Below are 21,536 nucleotides of genomic sequence, written 5' to 3'. Positions count from 1 at the left end.
GAGTATTCCTGGTTGGAGGTTTTTTCCTTTCATCACTTTGCATACGTACTGCTACTCCCTACTGGCCATCAAAGTTTCTGCTAAAAAGACAGCTGATTGTCTTATTCCCTTGCATGTAACTAGTTGCTTCTGCTGCTTTTAAGATTCTCTCTTTAATAATTGTCATTTTAATTATAAGGTGTCTTGGTGTGGATCTCATTGGGTTCACCTCTTTTGGGACTCTCTGTGATTCCTGGACCTGGATATCTGTTTCCTTCCCCAGGTTAGGAAAGTTTTCAGCTATTTTTTTCTCCAAATAAGTTATCTGCCCCTTTCTCTCTCTCTTCTCCTTTTGGGACCCCTACAATGAAAATGTTAGTACACCTGATGTTGTTCCAGAGATCTCTTAAACTATCTTAATTTTTAAAATTCTTTTTCCTTTTCTCTATTCAGCTCGGTTGATTTCCGCTACTCTGTCTTCCAGATCACTGACCTGTTCCTCTATATCATCTAGTCTACTGTTGATTCCTCCTAGTGTATTTTTTTATTTCAGTTATGTATTCTTAAATTCTGTTTCATTCTTATTTATATTTTCTAGCTCCTTGTTGAAGTTCTCACCATGTTCATTCATTCTTCTCCTAAGTTTGGTGAGCATGTTTATAATTTTCACCTTGAACTTTTTAGCAGGTAAATTGCTTATCTCCACTTTGTTTAGTTCCTTTTCTGAGGTTATCTTCTTCCTTCATTTGGAACATATTCCTCTGTCTCCTCATTTTGCCCAATTTTGTTTGCTTCTATGTGTTAGGTGGGTCAGTTACATTTCCCAATCTTGGGGAAGTGGCCTCATGCAGAAGATGTCCTATGAAGCCCAGCAGCCCCTTCCCCTCTCATCTACAGAGTTACATGCTTTAGGGGTGCCCCCCTCTGTGGGCTGCATGCATCCTTCTGCTGTGGCCGGGCTGGCGACTGTGGGTGTGATGGTAGCGGGCCTGGGCCCTGGCCTGGCTGGCTGTGAGGCCGTTGCTCTTGCAGGGATGCAGGCCTGCTGGAGGGCGGGGTAGCATTCTCACATGGTTGGCTGCACATACCGTGTGGGCCTCCAGGCTGGTGCTTGCCCGCTGGAGGGCAGAGCTAGGTCCCCATCAGGCTGTCAGTTTCATGTTTTTTAATCAGTTTGTGGCAGTCCAAGCGAGACGCAGGCTCCAATGCAGTCCCCTCACTCAACCATCAGAACCACTTTTAAAGCAGTGATCCTCAGGCTTTCCTGGGTACAGCAGGGAAGTGGGCTTCCAGCTTTCTACTCTCTAGAGATTGTGAGTGTATGTGTGTCTGTGTGTGTCTCTTGAAAATGAGGTGGGAAGTACCATTTGTACGTGAACATCCAAAAGGCCCGTTCTCTCTTCCCACTAAGAATAAATGAATCATATGGAATCTAAACAAAGCTGTAAAATTTCAAGTTTTAGAATGAGAACAAACTGCTCAAAGTCAGATCTTTATCTTATCAACCAAATCCCTCTCACTTAAAGGCTTCCCAAAATATCAATAATTTACTGAAAACTAATTTGCAAAGCAAATTCACGTGTAAAGAAAATAATTCAGCGTTTCAGAAGTTGTTTTCTTTGAGACAGAAATTTTATTCCTATTTTAAAATAAGGATAATTAATAAAAACAAGCAAATCATTCATATTTTACAATAGGTCTTATATTATGCTTTGAAAATATATTAAAGTGCTTTAAAAAATCCAAACATCAGTCATGTCATGGAGAAAAGTTTCCCAGAGATTCTGGCAGTGAAAGAGTATCAAATATCTTGTCACCAGTCAGGCCTAATTCACAAAACCCACGTGCCTTTCTTGAATTTTAGATATATCTATTTGGATCCAAATTCTGGGGGGAACAATGCAAAATACTCGATGGGTTTACTGGATACTTGATCATCTGCATAAAGTTCTTACAGCAAAATCCAGGAAGGCGTATCTATGTTACCCTCACCTTGAAGTTAGCTTGAAGGGTGATGGGCAGAGATCCCATGTGGGAGACTTGAACTCCTGGGGACCATAAGGACCAAACATCTGCCGGCTGGCTGCGTTAGCAGTCACACCCTCACTTAGAATCCGTGGACCTGGACTTTTCTTTGAGCTTCCCAAGATGGGAAGCCAGGGAAAGGAAGAATTCATTAGCGAAGACCTCAGTGGTCATTCACGCTACTGCCTCATTCTACACGAGGGAACTGAGTCCCAGAGAAGCACAAGATTTTGCCCAATGTTCCTCAAGATTTCTGCTCACACTTAACACTTCTGAGCAGCAAAAAACTTGATTTTCAAGACACGTTATGGTCGGCCTTATAGTTTCAGACTTGATTGAGGCGACACCTCTTTTGAGAATCCTTGTCACCTTCCAAATACAGCTGACCTGCCTGTCTGTCTGCCTTCAGGAAGATTCTTTGGTTGAGATGCCAGCTCAGCTCCGTGGCTGCAAGAACTGGGGACCGAGGAATAAGGCTTGGGTTGGAAGAGGGACAGAGAGGTCAGGACGCAGGGAGGGGGCAGGGGTCAGGGAAGGGTCAGAGATCTAGACCATCCTTGGGTCAGAGACCATGACACACAATCCCGCAAAGTTGGGACTCAGGAAATGCTGTTAAATGTTGAGTTAAAATACCCTAGTTTGTCTTCTCCCACGAAGTGGGGCAGCAGACCGGTCATCCCCAAAGCTTTCCCCAGCAGCTTTTACCTCCAGTGCTCTTCATAACCTCGCTCCCTCAAATTTATAGTATTGTCAGAATAAACGTGATGAAGCCAGTCAGAACACAGCCTCCATCCCATCACAATTCTGAGCAGTGCTTCTGACTACAGCTGGGAAATAGCACACAAAAAGATTGGCCAAGCACAGGCTGACAGACAGACAGAGCTCTGTTTCGGCGCTGAGATGGATGAGATCAATTTTGAAGCTTCTCTGCCTTCATCTTCTAGGTTACAGACATCAGTGATTTTAGCGATTTTTTTTCTCTTTTGCCTCCAAAGACTCATGTTTCAAACTGCATCGTTCCACAGTTATCACAGGCATCATTTTATATAACCCCCAGAGAATGAGTCACTTTATGATAAAGCAGCATTTTAGAATTTGTGGTCTACAGTAGGTTTTATTCAATTTAGTTGGTTGGTCAGAGAGTAAAAACTTTGAAAGACAGATATACTCAACATTAATACCTGTTTGAAAAACCAGTAATCCAATTTTTATATTTTCACTCTTAAATGTATCAATAAGCATCAAAATGATTAGCCTGCCTATACCATATCACTGTTAAATTTATCAGTACGCATGTGATACATTACAACCAGTCGGACTTGTAGAGCGAGGCATGGACAGGTGCAGGCTGTAGAGCCCTGGGAGGCCGGGGCCAGGTCTGTTCCTCACCGCCCAGCTCCCCGCCGCCCAGCCCAGCACCTGGATGAAGGGATGGCTGCGAGGACAGGTGACAAATGGAATGGAATGAGTGTTTTCTAATCACTCCCCAAATCAATTTCTCCTTGAATCACCCAACCAGACTGCTTTGAAGGTTTAAACAGTTCATCTGCTGAACATAACACAATGTAGGGTTTAACCAAAGCGGTCTCTCAAAGCGTCCTGCCTGCAGTCCAGTTACACACGGGGCGGGGGGGCGGCGGGAACAACCCGGCAGGAGCAAACCCCACGATCTACGCGCTCACCTGCCATATCGATGGCAAAAGGCCTGTCTGCTCTCCAGCCGGTGTACCAGCCGACGACCTTCCCGTTTTCCACCAACGGACGTTCATAGCGCCGCCCGCCAACCAGGCCCACTGGCCACACAGAGACCTTGCGCGTTGTTCGCATCTACAAAAGGGGAAAGAGATGTAGTTGAAGCTTCCTTAGGGGAAGGAACCTGAACGAGGAAAGGAATGTGAGCCACAGCAGAAACGGGGGGAGTGGAGATTTCCGAAAGGTGAAGGTTTCCGAGCGGAACCAGAACCCTCCTGCTGGCAGACTGTTCCCTGGTTCCCTGCCATGCGGCTGCCTGGTGCCACTGCCCTGTGCTGTCACGGACTCGGCCAGGGGCTCAGGGCTGAGAGATAAAGTGGGTTCATGTCTGAACATCGCTCGTTGGAAGCTGAGCTGTGACCATCAAATACTGTCTATCTGTCTCAAAGCTGGATCTTCAGCTACGCTTGGTCCCTCCGTAAGCGAGGAGGCTGACTGCTCCTTAGGGAACCTTATTACTCAGCAAGAGCAGCAATTCCTCTCAGAGGAGCCACAGGGGTTGCCTGTCTCTGATTTTTTTTTTTTACTGTTACAGACACAGAGAGATCTTGTCTGGGGACATTCATAACGGGATCCAGATACAGAACAGACACCAGGCGCCCTCCGGACTGACAGAAGGAAAAATGTCCCCTAAATTCGCCTGCCTTTCAAAGGCGATCGGGCCAAATTAGAGAGGAAAGGCCCACACAGGCGGCTGGAATCTCTGGTCCTCGCCAGGTACATGCTCTTAAAGACAGCCCTCAACCGGAAGTTATCTCCTGGATTTCTTTAAGGGGAAAGACATGTTGATACACAACATTGTAAGGCAACTATACTCCAATACAAATTAAAAAACAAAAAAAGCAAAAACAAACAAAGACACGTTGCTATCAAAGCTGGCCTCTAGCAGGTAGCACTTTGGGGGAAAACCATCACGGTCACCACCACCTCCTTCTGGGACACGTGCTGGGGCCAAGTCAGCCCATGTGGCGCCTTTCTGCAAAGCTGCCCCTTTCTCAGGCAGACACACCCATGCCGGGGCCCCTGGCTTGGCCATCAAAACACAGGCTGGATCTCAGCAGTGCCTACTCTCCCAGCTGGGTGTGCCACACCGCTGCACCAGGCGGACCCGTTGTTGGGATCGTTATAATTTCAACACCAATGCTTGACCTTTTATTTGCTATAGAACTGGGTCATGGTCAGTTAACCAATGATTAAAATAAAGGTTATCGATCAAGGAATTATTTAATGAAAGGAAGAAAAATTATATTCTTGGCAAAGATTTTCAAGTACAATTCAAATTAAAAGTTATACTACTGTATTAATGAAAATATAACTCGAAGCTCCCATTTAGCAAGTATCCCAACTTTACTTATTTATTAATATCCCACTTCACTCCAAAGAGCAGATTTTAGAGCATGAAGCAATCCAGGTAACGAAGATCCCATTCTATTGGTCTTCCACAAGTCTGAAATGACTGTTTTTTACAGTCTATCACTTTTTCAGTAAATTAATCACCAATGCCTTGTGCTAGCCCATACTAACTTAAATTTTTAAAAAAAGTGCTACTGAAAAAAACAAAAATGCTACTGAGGTATAACTGACTACAGAAAAGAATTAACAGTCCTGAGACTATGATTTTCAGAAAAGCCTGCTTATAAGCTGGCCCTTGGCTGGCACCTGGGAATCTGGCTTTTGAAGCAGTTCCTACGTTGATAAGGTTGTTTTGCCCGCCTGGGCCACTGAACACGTTTTCTTTTTGGGCATCTGAAATACTGGTGGGCAGAGGTGCCTATGTGACCAGCCCCCAGTAAAAACCCTGAAACTGAAATGGGTTTCAGTGGACATAACCACTGTACCTCCATAGTTACAGCTTTGCTGCTGGAGGGAAGGTGTGCTCTGTGGTCCCTCATGGGGGGCAGTGGACACAGGAAGTGGCACACGGATTCCTCCAGACCCTTCCTCATGTCTTTCCCTCACTGATGTGCCTACGGATCCTTACTGCATCCCGGTGACACATCTTTTCCACAAGGACAATACATGCTGGGTGCTAGGGGTCCCAGTAAATCACCAAGCATGTGGGCAGTCTTAGGGACCCCTGAAAGGATAAAATGCATGTTTTTAAGCATAAAATTTGATACACTTTGACCTATGTAAATGGCCATGAACACATGGCCAAAATGAAGATAATAAACATATCCATCACCCCCAAGTTTCCTTGTGCTGTTTTTTAAAGCCATCCCTCTTACCCTCTCCACATCCCCTAACTCCAGGCAACCGCTGATCTCCACAGAATTTTATATGAATGGAATCATATGGTATATACTGGTTTTTTTTTTTTTAATTGGGCTTCTTTCACTTAGAATAACGATATGGAGATTCAGGCAGGCTACAATGTGTATCAGCAGTTCATTCCTTCCCATTGCTGAGTAGTAGTCTATTGCATGGATGTATGGGTGTGCCACAGTTTTGTTCTGTTTTTTTAAATCCATTTACCTATTGACAGACTTTTGGGTTTTTTCAAGCCTCTGGATATTACAGATGAAGCCGTTATGAACATCAGTGTATGAGTCTATGCAGACTTCATTATTTTTGGATAAATACCTAAGAGTGGAATGCCTAGATCACATGGTACGGGTACATTTAACTTTTTAAGAAACTGCCAAATTATTTTCCAAAGTGGTTGTACCGTTTTACAATCCCGCCAGCAGTGAGAGTTCCAATCACTCCACATCCTCACCAAGACTTGGTGTGGCTGGTGTTTCATTTTAGCCATTCTAATAGGTATTAGTAGTATGTCACTGTGGTTTTAGTTTGCATTTTCCTAATGACTCATTATGTTGAGTATTTTTTCATGTGCTTATAAGCCATATGGCATTGCTTCTTTGGTGAAGTATTTGTTCCAATCTTTTGCCTACTTTTAAAATTGTTTATTTCTTTCCTATTGTGTTTTGAGAGGTATTTATATAGTCTGCATACAAATCCTTTTCTCAGATATGTGACATAAATATTTTCTCCTTGTCTGTGGCTCATCTCTTCTTTTCTTTCTTTTCTTAATTGGGGTATAGTTACTTTACAGTGTTGTGTTAGTTTCTGCTGTACAACGAAGTGAATCAGCTATATGTATACCTATATCTCCTCCCTCTCGGGAGATATGGCTCATCTTTGGAAGGACAGACACTTTTAATGTTGATGAAGTGCAGTGCATCCATTTGTTCTTCATGAATAATGCTGTTGGTGTCATATCTGAGATATTGTTGCCTAACCCACAGTTTTCTCCTCCTTTCTAGAAGTTATTATGGATTTAGGTCTTATATTTAATTATGATCTATTTTGAGTTAATTTTGTGTATTTGATGTGAGGGACTGAAATTCTTCTTCTTTTTCTTTTTTTGCATGTGGATATCCAATTGTTCCAACTGTATCTAATTGTCCCAGAACTACAGAACAGCCTTTGTACCTTTGTCAAAAGTCAGTGGCCACATACGTGTGAGTCTACTTCTGGACATTCTCCCTGACCCATTGGTCTACTTGGTGATCTAATGCTAGTACCACACTGTCTTGATTTACTGTGGTTTTATGACAACCGCTGTAACCGGGTGGTGTGAGTTCTCCATCTCTGTTCTTCTTCATCAGAGTTGTTTTGACTATTTCCATATGAGTTTCAGAGTCAGTCTGTAAATTTTGGCAAATTTTGATCAGGACTGCATCAAATCTATATATCAATTCAGTGAGAACTGACAACGTAGCAATATGGAGTCTTCTAATCCATGAACATGGTCTCTCTCTCTCCAGTTATTTAGATCTTTCATTTCTCTCAGCAAGATTTTGGAGATTTAATTTTGAATCAGTATTAACATTTAATGCTTTTGTATCCTAGATCTTTGCCATAGGTGGGAAAAAAGCCAGAAATTTTATTAAAAATTTCACAAAAATACAGCCCTCTCCTCAACTCACTCCACCCCTGTTCCCTCACACACTGCAAAAAATGAAAAATTTCCATTTTTTTGTTTGATATCTCAAATATGCCAAACATACTGAGAAACCAAGTTGTCTAGTACATGTTTTTCTTACAGTGACAGAATGGCCTTGAATCTAACAAGGTACTGAAAATAGTGCTGTGTCCTTTTTTTGATATTTCCTTAAAATGCCTATGGTTTTTCAGCTCCTAAACTGTGTTTTCCTGGAGCACTAAATTTTCACATCTGAAAAGCTGGTAAGCGGACCTCGTCTCAGACCTGAGTATCCTCTTGAGAAGGCATAGGTTGTGCCTGCATACAGCAGGTGCCCAAACATTCTTGATAAGTGTGTAAGCACCACGTGGTACCTGAGACCTGAGCCACAATGTAGCAAGCAATCAGGATGCTGGGTTGTGAAGGGGCACCTCACAGGCAAGAGGAGGACAGACAGGAAAAGAACAGAAGGAAAGGGGAAACAGGAAAAGAGAAATTCCCTTACAGAGGAGAACACACGGAACTGTGGGAGTGCTCCTACTGGGAAAAGCAAACATGGCCAGACGTGTTTGGTGCCTGGCTCTTCACTTAAGTAGGGCCGTGAAAGACACGTAGGATTTTCCCCACAGACTACAGAATGGCCTAGGGTTCCGGGTAATGAGATGCATGAAAGAAGCAACACTTCACGCTTCTGTGCCAGTTTCATGCTAGAACATGTAGGTTTTATTTAGCATGCTCCAAATTTCTGAGAGCAGCTCAGAGTGAACATTTGTTCATGTTTCAATTTTTCAGAGGGTCGGGTGCTAAAGGAAACGCAATGACTATTTGAATGCAGGTGATGTGGCAGGATTACGTTTCCAAGTATGCTACATTTTTAAAAGTCTGTCATTTAAATACAGGCAGCCCGTCACATCCGCGGGTTCCACATCCTTTACACTATCCGCGGTTGGTTGAATCTGCAGATGCAGAACCTGCGGATACAGAGGGCCCAGGACGGGACTTGGGCAGGTACCAAAATCCGATGGGACTTGGATTTTGGTACCCCCAGCGGGTCCTGGAACCAATTTCCCGTGGATACCTAGGGATGACTGTAGTTTAAAACTTCAGAAAGATCCAGATGCCCTTGCCGTGTATGCACGGCTCTGAGATTCAGTGTGGAATCCTTCATTCCAGAGTTAGACACACAGCCCCTCGGCACACGACCACTACACTACACAGAGTGTGCCCGGCATTTCAAAGGAAAATAGCACAGCTGTTTACAGAACTTCTGCTCGTCTCCCCTGGGATCCGTCCTTTGTCCTGTGTCCTTTTCTCTCCATCTATGCTCTTTAAGGATTCCTAAGCAGCCTCCTTCTTTCCTGAGAGGGGGAAACGTAACAATGACTGTTACTATTAAAAGCACTTCCCTATAACTAAAATATTCTCCATATTTAAAAGCTCTGTTACTTTCTTAGCACAAAACAGCAGTTACGTCACAGACACATCTTCTGGTGCCCGGTGTGAGCTCGGGTCTAAAACTGAGGAGTAAAGCACTGGATGTTAAGATGAAGAGGAAGCAATTCACGTATTGATAGGACAATATTAGGACCAGTTCCGGCCCCCAAAGGCATCCTCTTCCTATTTATTCAACGCTAGAGTCATACTCTGTCGCTTACTCCTCCCGCTGTGACCCCCGGTGAAGTGGATAGGACTCACAAGCCCAAATCACAGGCAGATCCAATGGCCAAAAGGACCACGAGATGCATGTGGTACATCTCCATGCTCCTCCAGGCTACATGCCTTTTAAACTCCCCCCAGGGCAGGTGGTGCCGGTCTGTCTGCATCTTCTCCAGGAAAGCAGGGCGGCAGGGGACTGCTGTGCACTCCTGGGTCTGGTGACTCTTACCAACAACCCGCTCCTGTTTCTTTAGCCAACGTTTTTCCTGCAGCTTTAAGCTGCATGGCTTGGGCCCCTCTCTGGGAGACAGCTAGCGGCCAGCGTTCCATGACTGGCACGTTTCAGAAGATCACACGTATGTGATCATCAGAATGCCCTTAGAGTAAAACAGAAAAAGTTAAACAAATGCCTTTTAGCTTCCTTTAAGACCTACCAGTAGGTGAAATCTTGTTTTATTTTTTCCAAAGGGAAATGAACAAAATCCTTGATCTTAGGAAATATAAAATGCCATAGGCAACCTCAAGGAGCAGAATTACAATAAAGAAGTTTACATTTGGTATCCTCCTTTTTAAAGTAATAATTTCAGTGGCAAAAAAAAACACCCCAAACCCAAAACAAAAAAAGTCACCCTCAGTGGGGCAGGATCCAGTGAGCTAAAGACGGAAAGGAAAGAGCAGTGCAAATATGATGGAGCACAGAGTGAGGACTTGGAGCGCAGGGTCTTTTCCAATATTATTGTGCATAAACATCTGGTATTTTCCAACACAGAAGCTAGCTACGTTTATATGATCCAACACACCCATACATTTTCTGTGGAACAAGTCTGAAAATTAACATCATGCCTGCTTTCTCTCTTGCATCTGATTCAGCATCCATTTCCCTCAACTAATTGTTACTTGGCTCAGTGCTATTCACTCCACACAGCGTCCTTCACGTAACTGTACATTGCCCTGGATTTTTTTTTTTTTGATTTCCATACACAACCATTTCCAGAGCATGAACTTCTGAGGGGCAGAAGCTAATTACTTAAAGGAGCTAAGAATTCTAGAAGCAGAAACATCCCTAATGTTATATTCTCGACTCTTCTCCTGTGTCATTGGGTAGAAGACCTAGAAGACCACGCCTCACATTTCTTCCATACCTCTTGTATCTTTTCACGAAATACTGATCATATACCTAACGTGTGTCCAGTGCTAGCCCCTGAGCAAGTCAGACAAGGTCCTTGCCTACGAAGCCAACGTTCCGGAAGAGAAAAAGCAGTAACACAACCAACTGCAAGATGAGCTACTTAAAGTCGATGCTGATAATCAGGGCTGTAAGGGAAGCAGATGGTGCCATGAGGCATGCTGCAGAGACTTTGACCTGATCTGGGACCGGCTGAGGCTTCCCTGAGGACATCGACCTGAGCGAAGTCTAAAGCAAGAGAAGCACTGACCACTGCGGAGAGGAAGAACAAAGACCTTCCAGGAAGAAAGCAACTCAAGTGCTCCAGGCCCTGGACAGGAGCGTCCCACTGCATTCCTTAATAAAAAATAGATCCATTTTGGACAGTGGCTGCTGGGAGCCAGGTTTCTCTCCATTGGAGTGAGAACTTACCGATAAGCAAAAGAGAAGGCTAGCGCCATCCATGTGGTTACGGATGAGTGTTGGAGACATCAGCATGAACTCATGTTTAGCTTGATACAGAGATGGTTATATACATAGATATGTGTGCATACACATGTTGGTCAGCACACACGCCTACTTCCTTGCTCTGTCAGCTGAGGGGGCCTAGAAGCAGTGACACCCCAGCAGCAGTGAGCCCACCTGGCCCCAGATCTTGGTTCCTAACACCGTGCTCTAATAAAGGGAACCAGAGCTACTCGGAGAAACAGCTGATTCCAGGGCTGGGGCAGAAACTATACAAGATGATCCCGGGGTATCTTTAGAGCCAGAAAGTAAGGAAGCACTCAAAAACACACACAAAAAAACACACATTGATGGGGGCATACAAAAAGGCCCACGGGAGTCTACCAAATGGCCAAAGCTGGAACAATTTGAGCAACAAAATTAGATTACAAACTAAAGTAGAAAATAAACACCAAACACCAATATGATCGAAGTATATAAACAAATGCTTGAATAGATAAGCCAGTGGGGAATACACAAACTTCCCGTGCAAGAAGAATTCCAAATAATGAATGTAGGTAACCCTCCTCCCACCCAAGGAGGTAGAGCTAACTCCCCACTCCTTGGGTGTGGGCTGAATAGTAATTTCATTCTAGAGACAACAGTATGGAAGAAACTTTACAGTGGAGGAACCTCAAAGTTACCATGCACAGTTTTAAGTCATGTTGACAGTATGCACCCTTGATGTGCTGTGCTGAAAATGGCACTTTCCCTCTGTGGTGTTTTCTAACCTGTGTGGTTCTTTTCTTTCCTTTCCTTTTCTTTCCTTCCTTCCTCCCTTTCTTTCGTTCTTTCCTTTTTTCTAAATTAATTTTTATTGGGGTATGGTTGCTTTAGGTTCTTTCTAATAAAAGGAACCAGGGCTCCTTGGAGACATGGCCGATGCTAGGACAGAGATGGAAAATAAACAATATGAGCCTAAATCATCCTGTAGTGCCAGAAAGTAAGGAGGGCTTTATAAAGTAAACAAAGATCTCACACAAACCCACATTGCTGAGGGTCTGTGAAAAGAACACAGCCAACTGAAAGAGCTCCCAGCGGCCAGAGCCAGAACAATGTGAGCTATAAACTAATGCTGAGAGTATGTAACTTTGACCTGATATTATGAAAATGGCACTTTTCTTTCCCCAAACCCATAACCACATTCTAATCATGAGAAAAACCTCAGAAAAACTCCAACAGAGTGGCATGCTACAATATACCTGACCAGGACTCTTCCAAATTGCCAAGGTCATCAAAAATAAGGAAAATCGGAGAAACTGTCCCAGCCAAAGAGGAACCTATAGAGACATGATGACTAAACGCAATGTGGTGCCCAGAATAGGATCCTGGAACAGAAAAAGGACACCAGGTAGTAAACACTAAGGACATGTGAATAAAGAACTGACTTTAGCTAATACTGATTCATTCATTATAACACATGTAACATATAAATATCAATGTATAATGTCAACAGTGGAAACTGGGTGTGAGGTGTACGGGAACTTTCTAGTATTTTCTCAGTTCTTCTGTAAATCTAAAACTGTATTAAAAATAGAGGGGCTTCCCTGGTGGCGCAGTGGTTAAGAATCTGCCTGCCAATGCACGGGACATGGGTTCGAGCCCTGGTCTGGGAAGATCCCACATGCCGCGGAGCAACTAAGCCTGTGCACCACAACTACTGAGCCCGCGAGCCACAACTACTGAGCCCGCATGCCACAACTACTGAAGCCCAGGTGCTCTAGGGCCCATGTGCCGCAACTACTGAGCCTGTGTGCTGCAACTACTGAAGGCTGTGTGCTGCAACTACTGAAGCCCACGCACCTAGAGCCTGTGCTCTGCAACAAGAGAAGCCACCGCAATGAGAAGCCCGCACACATCAATGAAGAGTAGCCCCCGCTCGCCGCAACTAGAGAAAGCCCACGTGCAGCAACGAAGACCCAATGCAAAACAACAACAACAAAAGTCTATTATTTAAAAAAATCCCTTTTCAAAGCACCTAAGGTGACTATTCCTTCTCTGTCCTGCCCTGTCGGGTATGATGCAGACTCAATCTCTAGCCTGGGGTCAAGTTTTCACTCACTTTCTCTGCCCTTATTTACTGTGCAGACCAGAGGTCACAGCTGGAGCATTTGGCCCTACGTGGCCCTACAGGAAAGGTTGGTTTGGTCTGCAAAAGTTTTTGCATCTTAAACAGAGATGTGTTAACACCCAAAGATGTCCGGCCTCTTTGAAGATGTGGCACACTGGGCTGGATTCCTTTACGGCGACGGTGGCGTCAAGGGCTATGTCCCTTCCAGCAGCACCAGGCCAGCCCTCCCCTGCTCCCCGCAGGCCCCCCCCACCATCCCTATCACAGCCCCAAAGCCGAGTCTACCAGTCTGTGCTGTCATGGGGGATGGTCCTCTCTCCAAAGTGGGCAACAGGAAAACAGACCAAGTGGGCCCCGCATTCAAGTACACAGGGATGGAGCACGGTTATATGGATGGGAACGAGGACTGCTCCTGTATATTTAATACGCAAAGCATGTGTACAAAAGATGCCCTTAGAAATAATAGCAACCGTGAGAAATATACGGGAAAGGGACGTAATTAAAAACCTTAGTAAATGAAAATAAATCAGGCTGAAGTTTTAGTCCTTCAAGTTTTAATACAAAAAAAGCAATACTGCTCACACATGGCCAGCTTCACTTAATTATGTCACTTGCTTGAAGGCACATGACTGTGAATCCTGGTACAGAACGTCTGGGAGGAGCTGGCCGGGCTCTGCCTATCGTACAGCTACAGTAATCAAGACACTGCGGTGTCAGTGTAAAGACAGACACTTCGGTAAACAGAAGAGATTCGACAGTTCAAGATAATTCCTCCCGGAGGATTAACCAAGATGGCGGAGTAGAAGGACGTGCTCTCACTCCCTCTTGCAAGAGCACCAGAATCACAACTGGCTGCTGGACAATCATCGACAGGAAGACACTGGACTTCACCAAGGAGGATACCCCACGTCCAAGGACAAAGGAGAAGCCACAATGAGACGGTAGGAGGGGCGCAATCAGAGTAAAATCAAATCCCATAACTGCTGGGTGGGTGACTCACAGACTGGTGAACACTTATACCACAGAAGTCCACCCACTGGAGTGAAAGTTCTGAGCCCCACGTCAGGCTTCCCAACCTGGGGGTCTGGCAACGGGAGGAGGAATTCATAGAGAATCAGACTTTGAAGCCTAGTGGGAAATGACTGCAGGACTTCGACAGGATTGGGGGAAACAGATGACCCCACTCTTGGAGGGCGCACAGAATAGTGTGCGCATTGGGACCCGGGGGAAGGAGCAGTGACCCTGGGGGAGACTAAACCAGACCTACCTGCTAGTGTTGGAGGGTGTCCTGCAGAGGCAGGGGCTGGCTCTGTTTCACCGTGGGGACAAGGACACTGGCAGCGGAGGTTCTGGGAAGTACTCCTTGGCGTGAGCCCTCCCAGAGTCTGCCATTAGCCCCACCAAAGAGCCCGGGTAGGCTACAGTGTTGGGTTGCCTCAGGCAAAACAACCAACAGGGAGGGAACCCAGCCCCACCCATCAACAGTCAAGTGGATTAAAGTTTTACGGAGCTCTGACCGCCACAGCAACAGTCAGCTCTACCCACCACCAGAGCCTCCCATCAAGCCTCTTAGATAGCCTCAACCACCAGAGGGCAGACAGCAGAAGCAAGAAAAACTACAATCCTGCAGCCTGTGGAACAAAAACCACATTTACAGAAAGATAGACAAGATGAAAAGGCAGAGGGCTATATACCAGATGAAGGAACAAGAAAAAACCCCAGAAAAACAACTAAATGAAGTGGAGATAGGCAACCTTCCAGAAAAAGAATTCAGAATAATGATAGTGAAGATGATCCAGGACCTTGGAATAAGAATGGAGGCAAAGATTGAGAAGATGCAAGGAATGATTAACAAAGACCTAGAAGAATTAAAGAAAAAACAAACAGAGATGACCAATACAATAACTGAAATGAAAACTACACTAGAAGGAATCAGTAGCAGAATAACTGAGGCAGAAGAACGGATAAGTGACCTGGAAGACAGAATGGTGAAATTCACTGCTGCGGAACAGAATAAAGAAAAAAGAATGAAAAGAAATGAAGACAGCCTGAGAGACCTCTGGGACAACATTAAACGCAACAACATTCACATTATAGGGGTCCCAGAAGGAGAAGAGAGAGAGAAAGGGCCAGAGAAAATATTTGAAGAGATTATAGTTGAAAACTTCCCTAACATGGGAAAGGAAATAGCCACCCAAGTCCAGGAAGCGCAGCGAGTCCCATACAAGGTAAACCCAAGGAGAAACACACCGAGACACATAGTAATCAAAGTGGCAAAAATTAAAGACAAAGAAAAATTATTGAAAGCAGCAAGGGAAAAATGACAACATACAAGGGAACTCCCATAAGGTTAACAGCTGATTTCTCAGCAGAAACTCTACAAGCCAGAAGGGAGTGGCATGATATACTTAAAGTGATGAAAGGGAAGAACCTACAACCAAGATTACTCTACCCAGCAAGGATCTCATTTAGATTTGATGGAGAAATCAAAAGCTTTACAGGCAAGCAAAAGCTAAGAGAATTCAGCACCACCAAACCAGCTCTACAACAAATGCTAAAGGAACTTCTCTAAGTGGGAAACACAAGAGAAGAGAAGGACCTACAAAAACAAACCCAAAACAATTAAGAAAATGGTCATAGGAACATACGTATCGATAATTACCTTAAACGTGAATGGAGTAAATGCTCCAACCAAAAGACACAGGCTTGCTGAATGGATACAAAAACAAGACCCATATATATGCTGTCTACAAGAGACCCACTTTAGACCTAGGGACACACACAGACTGAAAGTGCGGGGATGGAAAAAGATATTCCATGCAAATGGAAATCAAAAGAAAGCTGGAGTAGCTATACTCATATCAGATAAAATAGACTTTAAAATAAAGAATGTTACAAGAGACAAGGAAGAACACTACATAATGATCAAGGGATCAATCCAAGAAGAAGATAAAACAATTATAAATATATATATGCACCCAACATAGGAGCACCTCAATACATAAGGCAACTGCTAACAGCTATAAAAGAGGAAATTGACAGTAACACAGTAATAGTGGCGGACTTTAACACCTCACTTACACCAATGGACAGATCATCCAAAATGAAAATAAATAAGGAAACAGAAGCTTTAAATGACACAATAGACCAGACAGATTTAATTGATATTTATAGGACATTCCATCCAAAAACAGCAGATTACACATTCTTCTCAAGTGTGCATGGAACATTCTCCAGGATAGATCACATCTTGGGTCACAAATCAAGCCTCAGTAAATTTAAGAAAATTGAAATCATATCAAGCATCTTTTCTGACCACAATGCTATGAGATTAGAAATGAATTACAGGGAAAAAAACGTAAAAAAGACAAACACATGGAGGCTAAACAATACGTTACTAAATAACCAAGAGATCACTGAAGAAATCAAAGAGGAAATCCAAAAATACCTAGAATCAAATGACAATGAAAACACGACGACCCAAAACCTATGGGATGCAGCAAAAGCAGTTCCAAGAGGGAAGTTTATAGCTATACAAGCCTACCTCAGGAAACAAGAAAAATCTCAAAAAAACAATCTAACCTTACGCCTAAAGGAACTAGAGAAAGAAGAAGAAACAAAACCCAAAGTTAGCAGAAGGAAAGACATCATAAAGATCAGAGCAGAAATAAATGAAATAGAAACAAAGAAAACAATAGCAAAGATCAATAAAACTAAAAGCTGGTTCTTTGAGAAGATAAACAAAATTTATAAACCATCAGCCAGACTCATCAAGAAAAAGAGGGAGAGGACTCAAATCAATAAAATCAGAAATGAAAAAGGAGAAGTTACAACAGACACCGCAGAAATACAAAGCATCCTAAGAGACTACTACAAGCAACTCTATGCCAATAAAATGGACAACCTGGAAGAAATGGACAAATTCTTAGAAAGATATAACCTTCCAAGACTGAACCAGGAAGAAATAGAAAATATGCACAGACCAATCACAAGTAATGAAATTGAAACTGTGATTAAAAATCTTCCAACAAACTGAAGTCCAGGATCAGATGGCTTCACAGGTGAATTCTATCAAACATTTAGAGAAGAGCTAACACCCATCCTTCTCAAACTCTTCCAAAAAATTGTGGAGGAAGGAACACTCCCAAACTCATTCTATGAGGCCACCATCATCCTGATACCAAAACCAGATAAAGATACTACAAAAAAAGAAAATTACAGACCAATATCACTCATGAATATAGATGCAAAAATCCTCAACAAAATACTAGGAACAGAATCCAACAACACATTAAAAGGATCATACACCATGATCAAGTGGGATTTATCCCAGGGATGCAAGGATTCTTCAATATATGCAAATCAATCAATGTGATACACCATATTAATAAAATTGAAGAATAAAAAGCATATGATCATCTCAATAGATGCAGAAAAAGCTTTTGACAAAATTCAACACCCATTTATGATAAAAACTCTCCAGAAAGTGGGCATAGAGGGAACCTACCTCAACATAATAAAGGCCATATATGACAAACCCACAGCAAACATCATTCTCAATGGTGAAAAACTGAAAGCATTTCCTCTAAGATCAGGAACGAGACAAGGATGTCCACTCTCACCACTATTATTCAACATAGTTTTGGAAGTCCTAGCCACGGCAATCAGAGAAGAAAAAGAAATAAAAGGAATACAAATTGGAAAAGAAGAAGTAAAACTGTCACTGTTTGCCGATGACATGATACTATACATAGAGAATCCTAAAACTGCCACCAGAAAACTGCTAGAGCTAATTAATGAATATGGTAAAGTTGCAGGATACAAAATTAATGCACAGAAATCTCTTGCATTCCTATACACTAATGATGAAAAATCTGAAAGAGAAATTATGGAAACACTCCCATTTACCATTGTAACAAAAAGAATAAAATACCTAGGAATAAACCTACCTAGGGAGACAAAAGACCTGTATGCAGAAAACTATAAGACACTGATGAAAGAAATTAAAGATGATACCAACAGATGGAGAGATACACCATGTTCTTGGATTGGAAGAATCAACATTGTGAAAATGACTATACTACCCAAAGCAATCTACAGATTTAATGCAATCCCTGTCAAATTACCAATGGCATTTTTTACAGAACTAGAACAAATCATCTTAAAATTTGTATGGAGACACAAAAGACCCCAAATAGCCAAAGCAGTCTTGAGGGAAAAAAACGGAGCTGGAGGAATCAGACTCCCTGACTTCAGACTATACTACAAAGCTACAGTAATCAAGACAATATGGTACTGGCACAAAAACAGAAACAAAAATCAATGGAACAAGATAGAAAGCCCAGAGATAAACACACGCACCTATGGTCAACTAATCTATGACAAAGGAGGCAAAGATATACAATGGAGAAAAGACAGTCTCTTCGGTAAGTGGTGCTGGGAAAACTAGACAGCTACATGTAAAAGAATGAAATTAGAATACTCCCTAACACCATACACAAAAATAAACTCAAAATGGATTAGAGACCTAAATGTAAGACTGGACACTATAAAACTCTTAGAGGAAAACATAGGAAGAACACTCTTTGACATAAATCACAGCAAGATCTTTTTTGATCCACCTCCTAGAGTAATGGAAATAAAAGCAAAAATAAACAAATGGGACCTAATGAAACTTCAAAGCTTTTGCACAGCAAAGGAAACCATAAACAAGACGAAAAGACAAACCTCAGAATGGGAGAAAATATTTGCAAACGAATCAACGGACAAAGGATTAATCTCCAAAATATATAAACAGCTCACTCAGCTCAATATTAAAGAAACAAACACCTCAATCCAAAAATGGGCAGAAGACCTAAATAGACATTTCTCCAAAGAAGACATACAGACGGCCACGAAGCACATGAAAAGATGCTCAACATCACTAATTATTAGAGAAATGCAAATCAAAACTACAATGAGGTATCACCTCACACCAGTTAGAATGGGCATCATCAGAAAATCTACAAATAACAAATGCTGGAGAGGGTGTGGAGAAAAGGGAACCCTCTTGCACTGTTGGTGGGAATGTAAATTGATACAGCCACTATGGAGAACAATATGGAGGTTCCCTAAAAAACTAAAAATAGAATTACCATATGACCCAGCAATCCCACTCCTGGGCATATACCCAGAGAAAACCGTAATTCAAAAAGACACATGCACCCGAATGTTCATTGCAGCACTATTTACAATAGCCAGGTCAAGGAAGCAACCTAAATGCCCATCAACAGACGAATGGATAAAGAAGAGGTGGTACATATATACAATGGAATATTACTCAGCCATAAAAAGGAACGAAATTGAGTCATTTGTTGAGATGTGGATGGATCTAGAGACTGTCATACAGAGTGAAGTAAGTCAGAAAGAGAAAAACAAATATCGTATATTAACGCATGTATGTGGAACCTAGAAAAATGGTATAGATGAACTGGTTTACAGGGCAGAAATTGAGACACAGAGGTAGAGAACAGACATATGGACACCAAGGGGGGAAAACTGCTGTGGGGTGGGGATGGTGGTGTGCTGAATTGGGCGATTGGGATTGACATGTATATACTGATGTGTATAAAATTGATGACTAATAAGAACCTGCAGTATAAAACAAACAAACAAACAAAACAACTAATACTAAACTTTCATTGGGTTATTTGTATGGAAATATGTTAATATAAATGTTTCAGACATTACATGAAATTTCTAAAAATGTTATATGTTCTGGTATAATGTTATAAGTCATAATCCTAGTTATTACTTTAAAATGTATATCTCAGAAATAACTAATTTTCTTGTCAACTGCATTACTATGAACTTTCATCAAATCTTTAACCATGGTCATTTTTAAGTCTTTTGTCATTTACAGACAGTTCTGGGTGTACCCTGATGCTTTTCCAAATATGTTCCTATAAAAGTGTTTCATCTTCAAGGAATTCATGGAAAAGACTTTGACAAGTACAGGTTTCTGGTAACTGACTGTACTGCTGAACTGAATGAATAAGCATTTTCAGAACTCCAATGAAAAACTGATGAACTCGTAAAAGTGCTAACAAAAGATCAAGATGAAAAAAAAATTAATTACATGGGACTGAGTGAACTGATGAGGATGAGTATAATTTTTGTGACTTTCTGTTTGAATTAAAAAAAAAAATCCCACAAGGACTCAGAGGCAAAGAATATACAAATCAATTATCACTGCAAAGTAAAGGAGCTGTTACAGTGGAGGATTACTGGACTGAATGTCAATATTATGACATAGTATGAGTGTGTTTCATGTTTGGTAATTGCAATCATTGTTGCTTTTGTTGTGGTCATCCATGTACAATGCTTGGTGTCAGTCTATTTATCTCTTGTAAAAATAAAATACAGTGTGTGTGTGTGAAAAAAAAAATTAAAAGCAGTACAAATAAGCAAGAAAAATTAAAAAAAAAATTCTTCCCACAGATGCCTGATTGATTTTTTTTTTTTTTTTTTTACTAAGAGGCCAAGAAAACTCAGTGGGGGAAAGGATAGTCTTTAACACATTGTGCTGGAACAAAAGGACATCTATGGTCGGGCGGGGGGGAAGGGAAATAACCTCCATCCCTGTATCTCATGATATTCATAGACATTAACTCAAAATGGAATCATGGACATAAACACAAAAGCTTAAGTTATAGAACTTGTAGAAGAAAATATAAAAGAAACTCTTTGTGGAGGGGTGGGGGAAGGATGGATTGGGCATTTGGGGTTATCAGATGCAAACTATAATATATAGACTGGATAAACAACAAGGTCCTACTGTACAGCACAGGGAACTATATTCAATATGCTGTGATAAACCATAATGGAAAAGAATATAAAAAAGAAAGTGTATATATATATATGTATAACTGAGTCATTCTGCTGTACAGCAGTAATTAACACAACATTGTAAATCAACTATACTTCAGTCAAATACATTTAAAATAAAAAGAAACTCTTTGTGGTCTCAGGGTAGGCAAAGATTCCTTAGACGTGTCCTAAAAATATGAACCCTAAACAATTCACAAATTGGACTTAATCAAAATTAAAATTTTCTACTCTCCAAAAGATACTGTTTAAAAAATTTTAAACTAAGTCACCAAGTGGGAGAAAATATCCCAATACGTGACCGAAGACCTGTATTGAGAACACACAGTATTCTTACAGCTCAATAAAAAAGCCTAAGGCATAACATCTAGGGACAATTTAAAAACCGGCCAAAGATTTGAACAGACATTTAATCAAAGAAAGATGAATGATCATTTAGCACATGAAAAGATGTTCTCTATCCTCAGTCATTACAGAAATCAAAGCCGCAATAACATACCATCACACACCCACTACAATGGCAAAAATTAAAAGACTGCCAACACCAAGTGTTAATGCAGATGTGGAATAACATTCCCGGTGGAAGT

At 42.0% G+C, this 21,536-nt stretch overlaps 1 protein-coding gene across 1 annotated transcript in view; it reads right to left on the bottom strand.

The window, feature by feature from the left end:
* The window catches only part of B3GAT2 (beta-1,3-glucuronyltransferase 2), a 74,690-nt gene that overhangs the window by 32,651 nt on the left and 20,503 nt on the right, over positions 1-21,536 (bottom strand). Inside the window, exon 2 of the mRNA XM_059941816.1 lies at positions 3,687-3,831. Within this exon, the coding sequence (XP_059797799.1) occupies positions 3,687-3,831 (145 nt within the window). The remainder of the gene's footprint in view (positions 1-3,686; positions 3,832-21,536) is intronic.

Source organism: Balaenoptera ricei, chromosome 12 (assembly GCF_028023285.1).
Source record: "Balaenoptera ricei isolate mBalRic1 chromosome 12, mBalRic1.hap2, whole genome shotgun sequence".
Taxonomy (NCBI): domain Eukaryota; kingdom Metazoa; phylum Chordata; class Mammalia; order Artiodactyla; family Balaenopteridae; genus Balaenoptera; species Balaenoptera ricei.
This window is presented reverse-complemented; position numbering and strand designations above follow the sequence as displayed.